General features: G+C 43.0%; 1 protein-coding gene across 1 annotated transcript; it reads right to left on the reverse strand.

The window, feature by feature from the left end:
- Positions 1–1,113: 1,113 nt before the first annotated feature.
- On the reverse strand, positions 1,114–22,589 carry LOC120985928 (ras-related and estrogen-regulated growth inhibitor-like protein). Its single transcript, XM_040414152.1, has 4 exons — positions 22,359–22,589; positions 15,593–15,646; positions 5,307–5,383; positions 1,114–2,397 (listed from the first exon to the last, which is right to left on the reverse strand). Exons 1-4 carry the CDS (start codon positions 22,504–22,506, stop codon positions 1,969–1,971), a joined length of 708 nt encoding a protein of 235 aa, XP_040270086.1. The 5' UTR covers positions 22,507–22,589; the 3' UTR covers positions 1,114–1,968.
- Positions 22,590–22,997: the final 408 nt, after the last annotated feature.

The raw sequence follows: 22,997 nt of genomic DNA on the forward strand, positions 1-22,997 counted from the left end.
AAAAGGATATCCCTTAAAGCCCTCTGTCAGCAGATTTGTACCTATGAAACTGGTTGATCTGTTACATGTGCACTTGGCAGCTGAAGGCATCTGTGTTGGTTAATATATGCAAATGAGCCTCTAGCAGCAATGGGGGCATTGCCATTACACCTAGAGGCTCTGCTCTCTCTGCACCTGTCGCACCCTCTACACTTTGACAGGGCCAAGCATTATGATGTTTTCATTGCCAGGCCCTGTCAAAGTGCAGAGGGCGTAGCAGTTGCAGAGAAAGAAGAGCTTCTAGGAGTAATGGCAACACCCCTGTTGCTCCTAAAAGGCTTGTTTGCATATATTAAAATATATTTTCTCTGCAATGCTGGCACATATGAACATGGGATCAACACAGATCCCTTCAGCTGCCAAGAGCACACGCAACAGGTCTGCCAGTTTCATAGGTACAAATCTGATGACAAATGCCCTTTAATCAAATTTAAATTGTTCCTATCCTTACTACACCCTAAAGGCCTCCATACACATTAATGTATTAGCAAGTTTACCCAAAATGCTAATGTGTATGGGGAGTGCCCTACTCTCCCCAACAGATTATGTTGGAGGAGGGAGGGAGAAGGACTGGATGAAGTTATTGATCCTTATGTTCTTCCAGGAGATAGGCCGCTGACAGAGGTGTCTGGCAGCAGCTCTCTCTGCTTTCCCCAAGTGTGGCCGCAACCTAAGGACAATTCCAATCAAGCAAATAATCCTAACATAATGGTCCTATAAATCTTATTTCCAGAAAAAAAAAAAAAAGTTGTCAAATACAAGCGATTGCCATCAAAGCGCACTGCTCGAACCATGATAGGAACTTGTGTCTACCTGGTTGCTCATGAGGACGAGCATGTGTGAGCATCCTCCTCATTCTGTCTGGTGAGAGTGTCTGCACGGTCACACCGTCCTCGGCATGCGCACCGCACCCCAATGTACAAACAGCTCCTCACCCCTGCTTGGTTGCGACTTTGCACTCTTCCTGTAGGCACGGACAGTACAGAGTATATTTTACAGGAGTGGCCAACATTGTCGGTGAACAGTAGAATACACGGAGCCTAGAGGAGACATTTCCCATAAGCAAACAGTGGACATGTAGGTCCCATTCACTGATTGCCCACTTTCCACAGAGGGAGAACGAGGCACAGAGGAAAAAGACTAGTTGCCCATACACATTAGACTAGTGATCCTCCTGTCAAAATGCCTTGTCCAAGTGGCTGAACTGGTTCAGCATGGAGCCCCTCAGCTTTGTATTCACAGGTTGGGGAATGAACAAGTTCACTTTCTGGATTCACAGAAAAGAATACAGACATCTGTTTATTGTGATTTCTGCAATTAGCCATGAGGTGCTTCTGTACAGTCACAGCATGGTATGTCTGCTCCACACATTCCTTACCCTCATAAAAAGTGCATTCCTCCCAGTGCACACAAGGGACATTGCTGTGACAACACAAAGATCAGAAATAAGGCACAAATAGTAAAACGTGTGGAATCATTTTAACAAGCAGGATCAGGTTGCTCATATTCATGTACCTTTCACTGTGTATGTAGATCAACATGATGGAGCCAAGATACATGACAAAGCAAAACAGCGGTGCAGACAGCAGCAAGAGCCAACAGGCCTGATGAGATAATAGGAAGATGAAAGCCGAGGACGCTTTTGATCTTCCTAATTTGTGGTAAATCTCAGACTGATATTTCCACCACTTCACATCAAGCTATTCTGACTTCTCTATTCTTACCACTGTTGTATGTTAGTGCCAACTTCAGAAACTGTTAAGTAAACCATTAACCCACACGTGAAAAGAACAATGATCAACAGTACAGAGAAAGAAGTCCTAGATAGCCTGTACACTGCAGAGTAAGAAATCCACAGTCAAGACAGAAATGAAGTAGGCGCAAGCACACCAGATGTCCTGTGTCCCTGTCAGCAAAATATCTCTGGTATTACAGAGAGTCCGTTCTTCTCCTGGCAAACACTGCCGACATACTCTTTACAATGCCTCGTATTCCCGTCCCCTTCTTCGTAACCAGTTTGGATTCCTTAATTTTGTCTACTAATCCATGAAATACCATGAGGACACCATGATAGGCCTCTGCTGCTGAAACCTCATAGAAGTCACAGTCCATAGAAAGAGCCAAGAGCCTTCCTTCTTCACTAGACACTGTTCGTAGATGATGAAGATCACGTTTGTTACCCACAATGACAATGGGCAGTTTTTCCGGCCCTAAACAGTCTTTGGAAGCTTTGATGAGTTGGATTGTCTGGCAGATAATGTTAAAACTTGTTCTGTCACAAATGCTGTAGACAAGGACAAAACCATCTGCCCATTGAATACGTTTCTCCTCCTCAGCACAGCTTTCTTCTGTAGGCTCCTATGGCAAAGTAAGGAAATGTCATTAGTAAACACCACAGACATAATTGATTTCACAGAACTGCTTACTGTAGGAAAGACGAGGAACCTAAATGCTAAAGAAAGCATTGTTAAGTATGGAAAAAAAAAAAATCACATAATTACATTTTGAACAAGCCCAGTTCATGTAGAAGGTCCTTCAATTATCAATCTTAATGCTGCTTTCCCCAAAGATCACCCGATCCACCCAACGTCTTATCACTTGGTTAAAAATCAATAGGCATGATTTCTGTTCTGCAAAACAGAAGACACTTTCTAGCAGCCCTTTGCCCTCACTGGAGTGAGACCCTTCAATGACCTCAATGTGTTAATAGTGAGAGACTACACTTAAAAGGTCACCTGGATTTTTCCAAAAACCCATGGTGACTGAATGAACTAAATACAGTATTCACCTAACATGTCTTAATTTACAGGGCAGTTCTTGAATGGCATATTACAACTTGTGGCCATGTTCATATTGCAGAGGCTCCATCATCCCCCAGCACAAGTTGTCACATAATAGGAAGAATAGCTTTGTGTGTAGTGCTATCCTTCTTATAAAAAAAATGGCGAAAACTGCGGCAGAACCCGCTATAAGTCAACGGGGTTTGTTGGTCACCGCCGGATCTGATGTTGCATCATGTTTTACATTTATGATGGAAAATTCCACCTAGATGTAAACAGAGCATTAGGCTCCATTGGCTGTAATGTTTTAAAGAGGCTGTCCTATCGGTGGGGGTCTGACTCCCAGCAACCCCAACTATCAACTCTTTGAAGAGACTGCAGCGCTCTGAGCGTAACTGACTCTTCCTAAGCTAGTGATGCCATGTTTTCAGGTCACATATCCTAGGCGAAGCTCTGTCTCATTCAAGTGAAAGGAGCTGAGCAGCAATACCAAGCACAGCTGCTATTCAATGGACGGTGCTATGCTCGTTAAGCTGCAAGGAGGCTGTGGCGTTCACTGGACACCATGGATTCTTCAAACAGCAGAGGGGGTTTCAGACCTCACCTGATCAGATACCAATGACCTATCCTGAGTATAGACTGCAAAGAAAAATTGGGGGTCAGTCAGCACATCCAGTGCGCAGGTGCGCGTTGCCATGGCTGAAAGCACAAAGGCAAAAAAATATACAATGCAACAGCACTCTGCAAACCAAATAAAGTACAATAATGCCAAAAATATTTGTATTCTGGTGCAAATGCTACACTAATAAATTTGAGATCCTTGGCAAATCATTTTGTACAAAATTATTTGGGCCCATCTGCCAAACGTCAAGGCGATCTCAGTAAGACGGGAAACTTACACTAAATACCACATTAACTGGTGCCATACTGGCCTCCATTATATTCAGGGAATTCAGGTTCCACATGCATGCCGAGCCCACTATATAATAATACCTCTTTTGTGCCAGCCTCCATTTCCTGAGTATAGGTCATCAGTATTAAACACTCAGACAACCTCTTTAATCAGGTTCTTCTTTTTGATCCATTAAAAAATAGAAATCAAACCTGATGTTCCTTTTACGCAGGATGAACTAAGGCAATTATTGGGACATCAGGAGGTGAGAGCTCCATATACATTTAGCAATCATCTCCTTTTTATAAGGACCAGCAATTACTACAGGGAATTTGGCTCTGTCGAAATGCACAATCATCCGATAAATAAATGTTTGCTTGTTTATGGAGTGATCTCTGGCACCTTTATATGGTGCAATTATTGGGAACAAGTGTTTCTACAAATGCTCATCCCTGATAATTGACCCAATGATCAGTCTGTGAAAAAGGACCTCGAGTGTAAGCAGAGCTTAATCCATATGGCATTTGTACTTTCCCTTCCGAGCAGTTTAACCTAGTACATTCCTCAATCATGGATCAAACTGGAAAATATGTGAAAACCATTTGTGAAATTGCATGAAGATAAGACACTTGTCAGTAGTCCGGCAGGTGGTAGTAATCTCCTTATCTCACTTGACATTCTATACAAGATCAAACACAGCAGGCTTACATCTCTACATGCTAGTCTCTTCAGATGGCTGACCTGTCTTTACAGTGTCAATGTTATTGTGGATCTGAGGAGAAAGGCAATGGAAAGTCACTGGTATTTTCTCTGCGCCTTTCAGTCATGTATTAAATGAATTTAAAAGTAACTTATTAAACAAGCCACGTGAAGCTTTGTATGACCATTTTATGGTCATACAAGATTAATGTGTCTGGTCAATGACAAAGTTTAGCTTTTGTTAATTCTATCCATGGTCTCCTTAAAGGGGTTCTACGGAAATTAGGAAAATAAAAATATATTTATAATAAAGTAATATGTTAATATGTATTTCCAAATACCCTTCATTAGCTATAATGGCTCATTTTGTCTGGGGAGCAATCCTTAGGAGAAATCCTATTAGTCCTATTAGTACACACAAAATCTGTCCTAATCCCACAGTAGGACAAGTTACTTCATAACACTGAGGTAAAGAGCTGCCTCAGCCTCCTCTCCTACTTAGCAGGGATTATGATCCTGAATACAGCTGCTAAGATCTCCAGCTGAATCTTTGTAGGAATGAGGAGACAAAGTACAGAGAGGAGGGTGGGGGATGAGAGCGAAAGCTGTCAATCTGTTAGCCTGCAAACGGCCACAGCGCCTGCACTCACCATTGTGAGGACTACTTTAACATTTTATTAGCTGCCACACTCATGAGTGTCCAAACTACAGGACACACACCTACAAGTCAACATGTCTGTCAGCACCATATGCTGCCCACAGAGGGGATAGCATAAAGGTGGTGACCGATTTCCTTTAATGAATCTGGTTTCACGCCAAGATCTTAGTGTCCACACTATGTAAACAAAGGGTACGGTGTTTAGAGAAAATCATAGTGAGAAATGTGAAAAACTCACCTTTGAATATGGAAAATCCCAAATATTAAAGACGACTTCCTTTCCATCCACCAAAACATTATGGCTATATATGGATTCTGCAATGAAAACACAAGCACTGTCATAGCATGCCGACTCCAGGATTAATACCGTGGGCTGCAGGACTGCCGGTTAGCGTGTTTGATAGAACTTGAAAATATCTAGACATCTGCTTCTTGTCTGCCTTTATTTCATTACATCTATATGTAGGATTCTGCGGAGAACAGCAGACAAATGATGTTATCCCACAGTTTCTAAGCCAATTAGGCGGCTTCTTTATTTTACATGAATGACGGCCTCTAAAAATAGTGTTATTATGACGTTTGGATCAAACCGGAGGATAACAAGTACAAGGCCCTTTGTAGTAATTACATTAGTGATGTTTCCCAGGCATTAGGCGTGCAGAAAATGGAAAAAGGTAGCCTACAGCAGCTTCTACCGCTATAGTATGCACTGCTTAAACAGTATATTATATACTACATACTGTTCAAACTGTAAAACACTATACATTGCATGCAATATTTACTGTACTATATATTTCTTATAATCTGTTTATATCATTCCCTTTGAATCCAGAGAAGGGAAAAAAAAAAAAAAGTCTGGTTTGAGAGCTGCAGCCAAACAACTCGAGTTTGAGTTCAAGTGTGTGTTTGTATTAAAGGGTTTCTGTCACCTGAAAAATGGATATTAACCACTTCACATCTGGGCCATTTGTCCCCTTCCTGACCAGGCCTAATTTAGCAAATCTGACGTGTCACTTTATGTAGTAGAACTTTGGAACGCTTTTACTTATCCAAGCCATTCAGAGATTGTTTTCTCGTGACACATTGTGCTTCATTAATCATAAATTTGAGTCAATATATTTGACCTTTATTTATGGGAAAAATAAAATTACCAAAAATTGATAAAATTTGCAATTTTCAAAATTTCTATTTCTATGCTTTGAAAACAGAAAGGGATACCTCAAAATATTTATTACTTACCATTCCCCATATGTCTACTTTATGTTGGCATAATTTTGGAAATGTCATTTTATTTTTTTAGGACGTGAGAAGGCTTTGGCCTCTTTCAGACGTGCCTTGCGGAAAAAGCTGCGGGTGCGTTACGGGAATATTTACAGATGATCCACTGGACCCAGGAGGTCAAAAGTATGGTTTCAGTAATCTGGGGACTATAATTCCTGTTTCTGGCCTTTCTCTAATTTTTTATTAAAATATAACTTTTATTTCTCTTTTAATAACTAATATAGCCACAAAAAACATATATATTTAAAACTCAATATGGAGGGCAATTAGGGGGCTGTAGGCTTGACACCCACTGCTTGTCTCATGGGTGAGCTGAGATCTACGTTATCTCTTGCAAGGGATTGCGAGGTGCTTGTCTGTAATGTCAGCCGACATCAGACACCTTGCAGCTATCGTTTTTGGGATTAAAGCCCTACCTAAAGTGCTTTATTTGACCAAGTGCGATATTTTATCTAACACTCATAGCGGCTCCTACCGCCCGCACTTATACTGTAGGGGCAGCTAATAGGTAGAAGTATCTATACGGCGTCTGCAGATCGCCGTTCAGTGATCATTCCTTTGCCCTACCATAGTCATTTAAAAGCTAATGATGCAGCTCCCCCTTTAGCTTTTAAATGACTATGGTAGGGCAAAGGAATGATCACTGAACGGCGATCTGCAGACACCGTATAGATACTTATACTGTAGGGGCAGCTAATAGGTAGAAGTGCGGGCGGTAGGAGCCGCTATGAGTGTTAGATAAAATATCGCACTTGGTCAAATAAAGCACTTTAGGTAGGGCTTTAATCCCAAAAACGATAGCTGCAAGGTATCTGATGTCGGCTGACATTACAGACAAGCACCTCGCAATCCCTTGCAAGAGAACGTAGATCTCAGCTCACCCATGAGACAAGCAGTGGGTGTCAAGCCTACAGTCCCCTAATTGCCCTCCATATTGAGTTTTAAATATATATGTTTTTTGTGGCTATATTAGTTATTAAAAGAGAAATAAGTTATATTTAAAAAAAAAAAAAAATTGAGAAAAGGACAGAAACAGGAATTAGTCCCCAGACCATTGAAACCATACTGCGTTACGGGAACACACGCGATTTTTCCGCACAAGTGCAAAAGATTGTAATGCGTTTTGCACTCGTGTGAGAAAAATCGCGCATGTTTGGTACCCAAATCTGAACTTCACAGAAGTTCGGGCTTGGGATCGATGGATCCGCAAAACACATACGGACGTCTGAATGACATATAGCCCATATAGACTCCCTGATCACCCCCGTCAGGCTCCATTCAGACGTCCGTATGTGTTTTGCGGATCCGATCCATGGATCCGTGGATCCGCAAAACACATACGGACGTCTGAATGGAGCCTTACAGGGGCATGATCAATGACAGGGTGGTGATCACCCCATATAGACTCCCTGATCACCCCCCTGTAAAACTCCAGACATTTTTTTGGCACAAGTTAGCGGAAATTGATATTTTTTTATTTTTTCTTACAAAGTCTCATATTCCACTAACTTGTGACAAAAAATAAAATCTCACATGAACTCACCATACCCCTCACAGAATCCAAATGCGTAAAATTTTTTAGACATTTATATTCCAGACTTCTCACACTTTAGGGCCCCTAAAATGCCAGGGCAGTATAAATACCCCACATGTGACCCCATTTTGGAAAGAAGACACCTCAAGGTATTTTGTGAGGGGCATGGAGAGTTCATGTAAAATTTTATTTTTTGTCACAAGTTAGCGGAAAGGGAGACAAAAAAAATAAAAAATATAAAAAAAAATCAATTTCCGCTAACTTGTGCCAAAAAAAAAAAAAAAAAAAAAAAAAAAAAAAAAATTCTATGAACTCGCCATGCCCCTCACAAAATACCTTGGGGTGTCTTCTTTCCAAAATGGGGTCACATGTGGGGTATTTATACTGCTTTGGCATTTTAGGGGCCCTAAAGCGTGAGAAGAAGTCTGGGATCCAAATGTCTAAAAATGCCCTCCTAAAAGGAATTTGGGCCCCTTTGCGCATCTAGGCTACAAAAAAGTGTCACATGTGGTATCGCCGTCATTTTACATATACCCATGCTCGGTGAGATAAATATCTTGGTCAAATGCCAACTTTGTATAAAAAAAAGGGAAAAGTTGTCTTTTGCCAAGATATTTCTCACCCAGCATGGGTATATGTAAAAAGACACCCCAAAACACATTGCCCAACTTCTCCTGAGTACGGCGATACCACATGTGTGACACTTTTTTGCAGCCTAGGTGGGCAAAGGGGCCCACATTCCAAAGAGCACCTTTAGGATTTCACAGGGCATTTTTTACACATTTTGATTTCAAACTACTTCTCACGCATTAGGGCCCCTAAAATGCCAGGGCAGTATAACTACCCCACAAGTGACCCCATTTTGGAAAGAAGACACCCCAAGGTATTTCATGATTGGCATAGTGAGTTCATGGAAGTTTTTATTTTTTGTCACAAGTTAGTGAAAAAATCCCCAAAAAAAAATCATTTTCCGCTAACTTGTGACAAAAAAATTCTAGGAACTCACTATGCCGATCAGCGAATACCTTAGGGCGTCTACTTTCCGAAATGGGGTCATTTGTGGGGTTTTTCTACTGTCTGGGCATTGTAGAACCTCAGGAAACATGACAGGTGCTCAGAAAGTCAGAGCTGCTTCAAAAAGCGGAAATTCACATTTTTGTACCATAGTTTGTAAACGCTATAACTTTTACCCAAACATTTTTTTTTTTTATCAAAAGACATGTAGAACAATAAATTTAGAGAAAAAATTAAATAGAAATGTAGTTTTATTAGAAAAATTTTACAACTGAAAGTGAAAAATGTCATTTTTTGCAAAAAAAATCGTTAAATTTCAATTAATAACAAAAAAAGTAAAAATGTCAGCAGCAATGAAATACCACCAAATGAAAACTTAGTGAGAAGAAAAGAAGGTAAAATTCATTTGAGTGGTAAGTTGCATGACCGAGCAATAAACCGTTAAAGGGTTTCTATCACTTCATATGACATAATTAGCTGGCAGACACTAGCGATCTGCTAGTGTCTGCTCTGGCCAACCATCCTACTACTATAATCACTTGTGGGGCAGCGGTTTTGCTAAAAAACTAACTTTTATAAATATGCTAATGAGCCTCTAGGTGCTATGTGGGCGTCATTAGCACCTAGAGGCTCCGTCTACCTTCATACACAGCGGCCGCCCAGCACGTCCCTCCAGCCCGCCCATGTCCTCCTCCGTGTGACGCAGCTGCCGAATTCTCGCGCATGCGCCGTGCGCGGCTGTATTCGGCGCATTAGAGATGTCTGAGCTCGGAGCGGTCAGACATTCAATGCGCATGCGCGGCTGTTCCGCGCATGCGCATTGAATGTCTGACCGCTCCGAGCTCAGACATCTCTAATGCGCCGAATACAGCCGCGCACGGCGCATGCGCGAGAATTCGGCAGCTGCGTCACACGGAGGAGGACATGGGCGGGCTGGAGGGACGTGCTGGGCGGCCGCTGTGTATGAAGGTAGACGGAGCCTCTAGGTGCTAATGACGCCCACATAGCACCTAGAGGCTCATTAGCATATTTATAAAAGTTAGTTTTTTAGCAAAACCGCTGCCCCACAAGTGATTATAGTAGGATGGTTGGCCAGAGCAGACACTAGCAGATCGCTAGTGTCTGCCAGCTAATTATGTCATATGAAGTGATAGAAACCCTTTAAAGTAGTGTAGTGCAGAAGTGTACAAAGTGGTCTGGTCTTTAGAGGCGGTTAAAACACTCTATACTGACGGAGTGGTCCACAGGATTGGCACATAGCAAATGTAGTGCCAATATTCAAAGAGGGTCCAAAAAGAGCCCAGAAACTATAGGCCGGTAAGTTTAACATCCGTCATGGGTAAACTGTTAGAAAACCTTCAAAGAGATGCCAACTTGGAGTACCTCAAGGAAAATAGGCAAACACCATATCAGCATGGCTTCATGAGGGATCGGTCATGTCAAACTAATTTAATCAGTTTCTCTGAGGTGGTAAGTTCTAGACTTGACAGCGGCGACTCAATGGATGTCGTATATCTGGACTTCTCCAAAGCATTTGACACTGTACCACATAAAAAGGTTAGTATATAAAATGAGAATGCTCGGACTGGGAGAAAACGTCTGTAAGTGGGTAAGTAACTGGCTCAATGATAGAAAACAGAGGGTGGTTATTAACGGTACACACTCAGATTGGGTCACTGTCACTAGCGGAGTACCACAGGGGTCAGTATTGGGCCCTATTCTCTTCAATATACTTATTAATGATCTTGTAGAAGGCTTGCACAGTGAAATCAATTTTTGCAGATGACACTAAACTGTGTAAAGTAATTGACATGGAAGAGGACAGTATACTGCTACAGAGGGATCTGGATAGATTGGAGGCTTGGGCAGAGACGTGGCAGATGAGGTTTGACACTGACTAATAATAAAGCAAGTCACCCGTACATACTAAAAATGGTAAAACACTGGGTAACACTGACATGCAAAAGGGGCGCACGGCGTCATTGGTTGCCATGACGTTGTGCGCTTCATGCCGCCACTGCACTACAGTAATGCACTCATATAGTGTATTACTGTAGTGCAGCGGCAACATGAAGCGCACGGTGTCATAGCAACCAATAATGCCGTGCGCTCCTGCTCTGAACAGGAATCCAGCCCGGCATACCACGGACCGCTCTCAGAACACGGCCGTGTGCATTCGGCCTAAGCTGTAGAAACCAGTGTCAGGCAGCTGCTGCCAAGGCCAATAAGATAATGGGTTGCATCAAAAGGGGCATAGACGCCCGTGATGAGAACATAGTCCTACCACTTTACAAAAATCACTAGTCAGACCACACATGGAGTACTGTGTACAGTTCTATGCTCCTGTGAGCAAGGCAGACAGAGCTGGAGAGGGTTCAGAGGAGGGCAACTAAAGTAATAACTGGAATGGGGGGGGGGATGGGGGACTACAGTACCCTGAACGATTAGCAAAATTAGGGTTATTCACAAAAAAAAAAAAAAAAAAAAAAAAAAAGACGACTGAGGGGAGATCTAATAACCATGTATTAGTGATGATCGAGTATGCTCAGCAAAACACCAGTTCAGCTCCAGCATCGCGATGCTCGGCACATCGCGGTGTTCAGCCGAATACCACGTGTGCTCGAGCGCCATGCTAGAGTCTCCTCCCTGCACATTTGTTGGCCGCTTTGGAGCCTAGCCCACGTGTTCAACTTAGTGGTACAGCAGTTTCTCAAAACGTACCCAAATTTGCCTGAGCTAATGGCGAAGGTGCGCAGCGTGTGTGCCCATTTCCAAAAGTCATCTACAGCTGCCGCCGGTCCGGCAACGCTGCAGCAGCGCTTGCAATTGCCAGCTCACCGACTGTTGTGCTATGTGAGCACGCTCTGGAACTCCACGTTCCACATGTTGGCCAGGCTTTGTGAGCAGCACAGGGCAATAGTGGAATACCAGCTGCAACATGGTCGTTGCCTTTCCAGTCAGCTTCGGCTCTTCACAAGCGACGAGTGGGCATGGATGTCTGACCTCTGATGTTTTACGCAACTTGAGGAATCAATACAGATGGTGAGCACCGATAACGCTATCATCAGCGTAAAAATCCCACTTCTGTGTGTCTACTGAAACGCTTGATGCTCAAAATGAAGGCGGATGCTTTGCATGTGGAAGAGGAGGAAGTGGAGGAAGACGGTACACAGAGTGATAGCCAGACCACCCTCCATTTGTCTTTTCAGCGCAAATTGAATGATTAGGAGCAGGAGACTGTTGCCTCTGCTACAGAGGGTAGTACCCACAGCAGGTTTATTCCATCTGTTCAGCGTGAATGGGCCGAAGAAGATTAAGAGGATGAGGATATTGAGAGTCATCCTCCTGATGAGGACAGCGAAATCTTGCCTGTTGGGACTGGCACACATTGATGACTTTGTTATGCTGCCTTTCCCATGACCCTCGAGTTATATGCATTTTGGCTAACACCGATTACTGGTTGTTCACCCTTCTCCACCCCCGCTACAAAGAAAACTTCTCATCTCATTCCTGTTGTGGAGAGCACTAGCAAAATGGTGCAATACCAGAAGGTCATTGTGGAAAAATTGATCCAAAAATTTCCAGCTGAGAACAATGGCAGCAGAGTACATGGTTCCTTGGGCAACCGAGGAGGGGAGCCAAGGGGAACACACAGCAGTTCCAACAGAGGCAAGGCAACACTCTCCAAGACCTGGGACAGTTTCATGACACCCCACCAGCAACCTCACCCTGATGCGCGGCCTAGTGTCACAAGAGAAAAGTTTTGGAAAATTGTGAAGGAGTACGTAGCAGACCATGTCAGCGTCCTCAATGATCCCTGTGTGCCTTACAACTACTTGGACACGTGGCATGAACTGGCGTTCTACGCCTTAGAGGTGCTGGCCTGCCCTGCCACCGTTTTTTCAGAATGGGTATTTAGTGCTGCTAGGGGCATAACTGATAAGCGCATCCGACTGTCAACTGAAAATGCTGACAGGTTGACTCTTCTCAAAATGAACAAGGCCTGGATTGTCCCTGACTTCTCTACTTCACCACTTCACCAGAGGAAAGTGGCTGAACATAAAGGCACTTTAAACGTGACTTTTATGGTGTATTGAATACACTGTATTCCCATGCACCCCTTCCACCGCAAAAAGGGTTATATGGTACAATCTTCCTTTTCTCGTCCTTCGCTCCTAATGTTATATGGTACAATCTGCCTTCGCTCCTAATGTTTGAGGGTCAGCTCAGCAGCAGACCCTCACCCCTAATTATTTCCATGGTCAGATGTTTGAGGGTCACCAGCAGGCCATCAATCATGATATTTTTTTTTTACATCCTCCCTTATGCTGTTCCCGAATCATTTCAGTGGTGTTTCATCAATTTCTGACCTTTTCATGTGAACCAGACACCCTCCCCTAATCAGAGCAGGGGGTGCCTGGTTTAATGCTCGGGTTCTCCCATTGACTTCCATTGTGCTCGGTAGAGCACCCGAGTATCCAGTTGTGTTCTACTCGAGCACTTTGGTGTTCGAGCAACACTACCATGTATAAATATATCAGGGGTCAGTACAGAGATCTATCCCATCATCTATTTATCCCCAGGACTGCAATAAGGGGACATCCTCTGCGTCTGGAGGAAAGAAGGGTTGTACACAGAGGATTCTTTACGGTAAGAGCAGTGAGACTATGGAACTCTCTGCCTGAGGAGGTGGTGATGGTGAATTCATTAAAAGAGTTCAAGAGGGGCCTGGATGTATTTCTGGAGTATAATATTACAGGTTATAGTTACTAGAGAGGGGTCGTTGATCCAAGGAGTTATTCTGATTGCCTGCTTTGAGTCGGGAAGGAATTTTTTTCCCCCTTAAGTGGGGAAAATTGGCTTCTACCTCAGTTTTTTTTTTTGCCTTCCTCTGGATCAACTTTCAGGATCAACAGGCGGAACTGTATGGACAAATGTCTTTTTTCGGCCCTATAAACCATGTTACTATGTTAACCCTCTCCCGCTGCCAACCCATTTCTGTCTATGGCATTATCATCATCATCAAATAGCCTTTACCACCTGTGTGAGGTATAGGGGAATACATTCACAGTACAGCGATTTAAAATATATAGCCCAAATATATTATACATTAGGATTCATGTGTTTTACTATAGGTCTTAAAATCTCCTCCCTTTAACCTGAATGCTCAGCAATAAAATGCAGACACCTCAGGCGATGCAAGGCTTTCAGATTCTGTCTAAAACCACCAAAGTAAATCACTTGACCTTTTCATCATAGACATTTATGGGTTTTCGATTTGTGTTTTTTTTTTTTTTTTTTTATCATTAGTGTATAGCATAAGAGTGTATAAGGAGCAAATCCAACCACCAGATGCAGAGGTCTGTTGATCAGACATTTCAGACTACAGATTAATTTGCCAATTATTCACACTAATGGGGCCTCCTGGGACTTAGATATTGATGACCTATCCTCAGCTGCTTTGGGCAGTTGACAGCACAGGATACTATACAGTGGATAGACGGCTCCATTGTTGGCATACTGCAGCTCAGCTTCAATTCACTTGTATAGGAGCTGAGCTGCAGTACCCGGGCACTGCCACTACACGATAGGCAGACCCTTCTACTTCAAACCTCATCCACTGTAGGACTCTTTCACACGGGCGTCATGTTTTTGCCCGGATAAGATGCGGGTGCGTTGCGGGAAAATGCGCAATTTTTCAGCGCGAGTGCAAAACATTGTAATGAGTTTTGCACGCGCGTGAGAAAAATCGGCATGTTTGGCACCCAAACTTCTTCACAGAAGTTCGGGTTTGGTGTTCTGTAGATTGCTATTTTCCCTTATAACCATGTTATAAGGCAAAAATAATACATTCTTAATACAGAATGCTTAGTAAAATAGGGCTGGAGGGGTTAAAAAAAATTAAAATTTAACTCACCTTAATCCACTTGATCGCGCAGCCGGCATCGCTTCTGTCTTTGCTGTGCACAGGAATAGGACCTTTGATGACGTCACTGTGCTCATCACATGGTACAATCACATGGTTCATCATCATGGTGAGGGACCATGTGATTGGATCATGTGATGTGACATCACCACAGGTCCTTAGGCAGCTCAACATTACAGAAGACAGATCCGCAACTACGCGATCAAGTGGACTCGGTGAGTTAATTTATTTTTAACACCTCCATCACTATTTTACTTTGCATTCTGTATTCAGAATGCTATTATTTTCCCTTATAACCATGTTATAAGGGAAAATAATACAGATCGGGTCCCCAGCCCGATCGTCACCAAGCAACCATGCGTGAAAGACGCAGAATATAGAGCTTGCTGCGATTTTCACGCAACGCACAAGTGATCCGTGAAAATCACAGCTCATGTGCACAGCCCCATGGAAATGAATGGGTCAGGATTCAGTGCAAGTGCAATGTGTTCAACCCGCGCAAAATACTCGCCCGTGTGAAAGGGGCCTAAAGCTGCCCAAAACAGCCAATCAGAGGGGATGCCAGCTGTCGGAACCCCACCATTTTGATATTGCTGATCTATCCTGAGGACAGGCCACCAAAAATACAAGTCCTGGAAAACCCCTTCAATTTAGGAAAAGTATATCCCAAGCATGAAAATTAATGGAGGCAGATCACTAAAACTGGTGAATAAATTTGCAATAATGCACACAGATGTGTCACATTTGACAATATAAAATACACACTTACCAAGTTCACCATATTCTCCAATGAAACGTCTGGTTAGAAATCGAACAGTCAGCGCTGTAAAGAAAAAAAAAAATCCCAAAAAGGTGACAATTAGCAGGAATCAAGTGTGAGCCGAACATAGACATCATGACTTCTCATACAAGTATTAACACTTGTCATGTTTATGCCATCATTACGCTGGATTCACAGGTATTGTGCCATTTTTCAGCATGTTTTATCATTTATTTATTTTTTGAGGCAAAAACACTAGCCCCAGATGTTAGCTGAAAGTCTGAGAAATATGAAATGCAGGACTCAAAAGGTTTTTTTTACTAATCAGTGCAGTTTTCATTTCTCTGGTGTTTTCTTAAAATGCAGCATGGTGAAGCAACTTTTTTTCAGGCCCTATACAGTGGCAGTTCTGGCCACCTGGAAGTGCAGAAAACTAGGACCAGCCGCATTCCCTTGAATGAAGCTCTGCAGTTCCCCTGGGAAGAAGTGGCTGCAACAATAATTCAGAGCTGTGGCCCCTTCATTCTCTGGATCAGTGGGGGTCCCAGAGTTCAAACAGTTCCAACTGATTATAAAGTAGTGGCATATTCCGTTGATATGTCACCACTTAGGCCTCATGTACACGACCGAACGGAGCAACGGATGCGGACAGCACACAGAGTGCTGTCCGCATCTTTTGCGGCCCCATTGAAGTGAATGGGTCCACACCCAAGTCGCCAAAACTGCGGCTCAGATACGGACCAAAACAATGGTCGAGTGCATGAGGCCTTAATGTGGGAATACCCTTTTAACCATCTTCCGTCTGCCCATAGACCAGCCGGGAGGTGGTTCTATATTTCTAAATGGATGTTCCTGAACGTCCATTCAGAAACTGCAGATGCATGCTAATCGTGCAGCTACTGATCAGGTTGCCCGCTGTCAGTGACAGAAGGGCAACCCTTAGAGAAGGCAGGGACAGTGCCCAGGTGTCCCTGCCTTTTAGATCACTGTATACACAGCGCTCACCGAGCGCTGTGCATACAGAGCAGGAAGCACTATACGCTTCCTGTTCCGGCCCGACGGTCATGTGATCGCCGAGACCGGAAAGTGCAGGGGCTGTGTGAGGTCTTTCAGAGAAAAAAGTGAAGTAAAATGTCCCCCAGAGGTCTTGTATGACCTTATGGGGGACAAAAAGGGTAAAATAAAAATAGGTTTCACATGTAAAAAAGAAACAAAAAACCCCAAGGGATAAAAAAAAAAAAAAAAGGAAGTGTTAAAAATTGAATAAAATGGACATATTTGGTATTGCCGCATCCGTGACGGCTCTATAAATATATCACATGATCGACCCAGTCCGATAAACACCATAAAAAAAATATATAACTTTAAAAAAAAATCCATTTGTCACTTTACATCACAAAAAGTGATCAAAAAGGCGTGTCCCACAAAATGGTACCAATAAAACAGTCACCTCATCCCGCAAAAAATGAGCCCCTACATAAGAAAATCTTTCAAAAAATAAAAAAAAAAATATAGCTCTCAGAACATGGACACATTAAAACAATTTTTTTTGTTTCAAAAATGCTATTATTGTGCAAAACTTAAAAAAGAAAAAAGTATACACATTAGGTATCGCCACATCCGTAACGATCTGCTCTATAAAAATGTCACTTGACCGAACCCCTCAGGTGAACGCTGTAAAAATAAATAAAAACTTTGCTAAAACAAACAATTTTTTGGTCACCTTGCCCCATAAAGGGTTATAATAAATGATCAAAAAATCATATGTACCCAAAAATAGTACCAATAAAACTGGCACCTTATCCCCTAGTTTCCAAAATGGGGTCACTGCTTGGGAGTTTCTACTGTAAGGGTGCATCAGGGGGGCTTCAAATGGGACATGGCATCTAAAAACCATGTGGAGTTCCTTTTCTTCTGCGCCCTGCCGTGTGCCTATACAGCAGTTTATGACCACATGTGGGGTGTTTCTGTAAACCGCAGAATCTGGGTAATAAATATTGAGTTTTGTTTGGCTGTTAACCATTGAGGTGTTAAAGAAAAAATTGGAATAAAATTTACCTTGGTATTTTGTTACCTTACCTCGTTTCTAATGAAAAAAGTGATAAAACTATAATAAAATTTTAAAAAAATTGATCTCCATTTTCCTTTAATTCTTCTGGAACGCCTAAAGAGTTAACAAAGTTTGCAAAATCGGTTTTAAGTAACTTGAGGGGTGTAGTTTCTACAATGGGGTCATTTATGGGAATATCCACTATGTAGGCCCCACAAAGTGACTTCAGACCTGAACTGGTCCTTAAAAAGTGGGTTTTGGCAATTTTCTTAAAATTTTTTAGAATTGCTTCTAAACTTCTAAAATAAAGTGACATTTCCAAAATGATGCCAACATAAAGTAGACATATGGGGAATGTTAAGTAATAAATATTTTATAAGGCATCACTTTGTTTTAAAAGTAGAGAAATTGAAATTTAGAATTTTAAAAAATTTTTGGTAAGTTTGGGATTTTTTCATAAATAAGGAGAAATATATTAACTCAAATTTATGACTGACTATCATGAAGTACAATGTGTCACGAGAAAACAATCTCTGAATGACTTGGATAAGTAAAGGCGTTCCAAAGTTATTATCACAAAGTGAGATATGTCAGATTTCCAAAATTAGGCCTGGTCAGGAAGGGGGCAAATGGCCCTGATGGGAAGGGGGCAAATTGCCCTGATGGGAAGGGGTTAAAGAGGAGCAAATGTTTAGCTTGACTCACATTTGTCAGTTTAGAACAGGGATGCCCAACCTGTGGCCCTCCGGCTGTTGCAAAACTACAACTTCCAGCATGCCCTCATAGCTGTAGGATGTCCAGGCATGATGGAAGTTTGTAGTTTTGCAACAGCTGGAGGGCCACAAGTTGGGCATTAGAAGAATGCTACCAACTGCACGGCAATTAGGATTTATTTTTCCTTAGTGTAGTCTGTAGCTGGTGAATCACAAACCGTTTTGTGAAATGGCAAAAACGCAAATGTGACAACAAAAAAAAAAAAAAAAAAAAGGCAAATATGCAATATATCATGTGATTATCAAAAATAGATGTTTAGGACAACGTGGTGTCTATAGGCAGGAACAAAGGGAATGTAAAACCCTTCGACACTGCACAGAGATTTTTTACCTCATCATGAGGCCTCATGCATATGACCTTATCCATTTTGTGATCTGCAAACTAAGGATCCACAGAATACACGTACCGGCCGTGTGTATTTCAGTTTTCTCGCGCCCAATAGAAATGGCTACTCTTGTCCACAAAACAGATAAGACATGGACACACGGACACGGACAGCACACGATTGATGACATGAGTGTCGCCCATTTTTTTTTTAGCCCCATAGCATTGAATGGGATCGTGAATCCCAAATACAGTCGTGTGCATGTGACCTAAGCAAAAGGACCAGTCAGAAGTTTGCCAGAATATTTTCAAATGTCAGAAACTGAAATCTATGGAAGAGTCGGGGGGTTTGAATGCTATATAGACTCTTTATACTGGAAATCAAGGGGACATCAACAGATACTTACAATATGATGGCAGGTGCCCGCTGGCCCTGGTTCACATGGGTACTGTCATATACACTCACCTAAAGAATTATTAGGAACACCATACTAATACGGTGTTGGACCCCCTTTTGCCTTCAGAACTGCCTTAATTCTACGTGTCATTGATTCAACAAGGTGCTGATAGCATTCTTTAGAAATGTTGGCCCATATTGATAGGATAGCATCTTGCAGTTGATGGAGATTTGAGGGATGCACATCCAGGGCATGAAGCTCCCGTTCCACCACATCCCAAAGATGCTCTATTGGGTTGAGATCTGGTGACTGTGGGGGCCATTTTAGTACAGTGAACTCATTGTCATGTTCAAGAAACCAATTTGAAATGATTCGAGCTTTGTGACATGGTGCATTATCCTGCTGGAATTAGCCATCAGAGGATGGATACATGTTCTCATTCTGTTTACGCCAAATTCGGACTCAACCATTTGAATGTCTCAACAGAAATCGAGACTCAGACCAGGCAACATTTCCCAGTCTTCAACAGTCCAATTTTGGTGAGCTCGTGCAAATTGTAGCCTCTTTTTCCTATTTGTAGTGGAGATGATTGGTAGGGGTCTTCTGCTGTTGTAGCCCATCCGCCTCAAGGTTGTGGGTGTTGTGGCTTCACAAATGCTTTGCTGCATACCTCGGTTGTAACGAGTGGTTATTTCAGTCAACGTTGCTCTTCTATCAGCTTGAATCAGTCGGCCCATTCTCCTCTGACCTCTAGCATCCACAAGGCATTTTTGCCCACAGGACTGCCGCATACTGGATGTTTTTCCCTTTTCACACCATTCTTTGTAAACCCTAGAAATGGTTGTGCGTGAAAATCCCAGTAACTGAGCAGATTGTGAAATACTCAGATCGGCCCGTCTGGCAGCAACAACCATGCCACGCTCAAAATTGCTTAAATCACCTTTCTTTCCCATTCTGACATTCAGTTTGGAGTTCAGGAGATTGTCCAGGACCACCCCCCTAAATGCATTGAAGCAACTGCCATTGTTGACTAGATAATTGTATTAATGAGAAATAGAACAGGTGTTCCTAATAATTCTTTAGGTGAGTGTAGTTAGTCATCACCACTAATATGGCATTTGCAAATGTGGCAGATTTTGCATCGGATTTCACCCTTCACATTAAAGAATCATAGTAATGCTCGCTAGCGATTATCTCACGGTGTAAATGTACCGCCAATTACCCGATGGAGCGAAACGCTCATTCATCTGATAATTAGATCGTTTGTGCGTACACAAAAGTCATCGTTTGCCGCCAGCAGACTGTGCTGTGCAAACACGATCTGCAGTCGGCAAACAACGTACCATTATGAGGAAGAGCAATGGCATTAGCGATCGCTCCTTTCCATACTCAGGAGGAGATCGCTGCATGGAAATGTAATGGTCTCCTCCACCAGCGAGAAGCAGATTGTAGGGAAGGAACACTTCCCTCCCGATAATCTGCCGCCCCCTGTAAAGGGACCTTTAGACAGTCAGTGTTTTGGTCAGTGATTTCCATCAGTGACTGAGCCAAAACCAGGATTGGAGGCTACACAGCGATAAGGTATAAGGGAAAGATTTGTACCTGTTCTGTGTTTTTGACCCACGTCTGTTTTGGCTCACTATCACTGATGGAAATCACTGACTGTGTAAAAGCAGCCTTAAGCCTCATTCACACGTCAGTGATTGGGAGCCAAAACCAGAACTGGAGCCTCCACAGACATAAGGTATAAGGGAAAGATCTGCTCCTGTTCTGTGTTTAGAGCCGCACCTGGTTTTGGCTGGAAATCACTGACCAAAAACAGTTGTGGATCCGCAAAACACGGATACCAGCCATGTGCGTTGTGGAAAAAAACGACTAGTCCTATCCTTGTCCGTAATACGAGCAAGAATAGGACATGTTCTACGAGGCCTTAGGGTATGACCACACAGGGTAGCCATGCCATGCTCGCGATGTGGCAGAGTACTACACAAGCTGCAGTGAACTACAATGAACTAATTCGGACTACACTGCTTAGTCAGTCTTCATTGTTAAAGGGGGATTCTGGTTACATGAAATTATTCCTTATCCACAGGATAGGGGATTACTATTAGTTCAGTGGAGGACCTACCGCTGGGACCCCCACCTATCACAACAACAGGGGCCTTGTACCCCCTGTAATGAACAGAACAGCTGGTCGGGCATGCAGGTCCACTCCACTCATTTATATGGAAATTCTGGGGACAGCCGAGCGCTGCACTTAACTATGTATATCCGGAACTCCCATAGAAATAAATGACCCCCACTGATCTAATAGTTATCCCCTATCCTGTGGATAAGGGATAACTCAATGTAACCGGAATACCCCTTTAGGCCACCTGCACACGGGAGTGGGTGAATACACACAAGATCCGCATGAATTTCCGTGCAGATTTATGTGAGTTTCTGCAGCATATCCACATCAAAATCTACAATGTTTAATCGTGGTTTTTGGCGAGGATCAGATGCGGTTTTGCCGCAGATCTCACGCTTTCCATTGAGCAGTGTGAAATCTGCAGCCAAAACCACAAACATAATTGAGATGCCGCAGATTTTGAAATCCACAAAAAAAAAAAAAAAAATTATCTGCAAAGTGTACATGAGATTTGTGTTATTGCATACACTTTGCGGGTACTGTGCTACGCGGTGGTTTTTCTGCACGGGAATCCACGTGCAAAAACCGCACGTATTCCTCAACGTGTGCGGGTGGTTTTGTGGGTAACGCGTGGTCATTAACAATGCAGTCCTAATTCGTTATTTGGAGCCCTGTGCAGTCGCATCACGATGGCGCCGTGGGGTTGTACCAGAAAAGGAGTGAAATTCGCAAAATACGTTTTAAAATCCACACTGACGATTTCTGCTGTACGCGGATGACATTTTATTAAAATCCCATCTACTTTGCTATTACAGCATTACGCGCTGTGTGCATGAAGCCTAAAAATCTGATGTCCAAATGACAGGAAACTAAACTTAAGGATTGTGATTATATCATAAAGCCTATGACAATCTGAGGAGATTTGTGGGAGCAGGTATGTAGTAATACAGCAGACTTCTGCACATCCCCATGAAATCACACCTCTATACCTGACGGGGAAGCACAACCCCCAACATATCACACAGGTCTGCGACTGACAGAGCATGCTTGGAGTTGTGGTGCCACCACAGTTTGTAAAGCACTGTTAAAGCCACTCACCTGATTTTCCAACCCCGTCTGCACCAAGGACTAAGATATTTGCTTCCATTTTCAGCGCAGCGGGTCCAGTCATGTCTGCTGGGGACACAGGTGGCTGATGTTCCGGGCTCAGGCTGACAGATCTCCGAAGCGGGATTTTTAGAACCATTTGCAGGAGTTCCACAGCGGACACCCGGCGGCGGCAGCAGCACCTGCCCTCCCTCAGCGAGCGCTCAGCCTCTGTGAGCCCCGGCGCCGAGCGCTGCACAGGCATTTCAATGGAACATACCATTCAGCACCAGACATGGGGGGGCAACATTGGAGGGAAAAGCGACATGTGATGCACTTTGGGCGCCTTATAGGAATAAGCTTAGGCCAGTCACTTTCTCTAAATATGATAAATATGTGAAACCAATACATCGAGGTTTATAGGAGAATATGAATCTTGCAGTATTTTGGTACATCCCGGGGCTGAGTATTCTGGCTGCAGGTTTCTCACTAGAGGACACAACTGGAGCAGTGCGGTGGTGTAGTAGTGTGGACAGTCCTCACAATCACTGGCTGCCAGCTCTCTAGGAGTTTGTCATATGCACAAGTTGCTGCACTTTACCACTCAGGTCCAAAATGTTCGGGCCAAGAGAGCCTTCTCCCTGTTACCCT

The sequence above is a fragment of the Bufo bufo genome, chromosome 1 (genome assembly GCF_905171765.1).
Source record: "Bufo bufo chromosome 1, aBufBuf1.1, whole genome shotgun sequence".
Classification (NCBI taxonomy): Eukaryota; Metazoa; Chordata; class Amphibia; order Anura; family Bufonidae; genus Bufo; species Bufo bufo.

Coding starts and splice junctions, on each gene's coding strand:
- LOC120985928 (XM_040414152.1), bottom strand. CDS start 22,506: ATGGTTCTAAAAATCCCGCTTCGGAGATCTGTCAGCCTGAGCCCGGAA. Junction 15,647..22,358: donor AGACGGGGTTGGAAAATCAG/GTGAGTGGCTTT, acceptor TTTTCTTTACAG/CGCTGACTGTTCGATTTCTA. Junction 2,398..5,306: donor GGGATTTTCCATATTCAAAG/GTGAGTTTTTCA, acceptor ACTTTGCCATAG/GAGCCTACAGAAGAAAGCTG.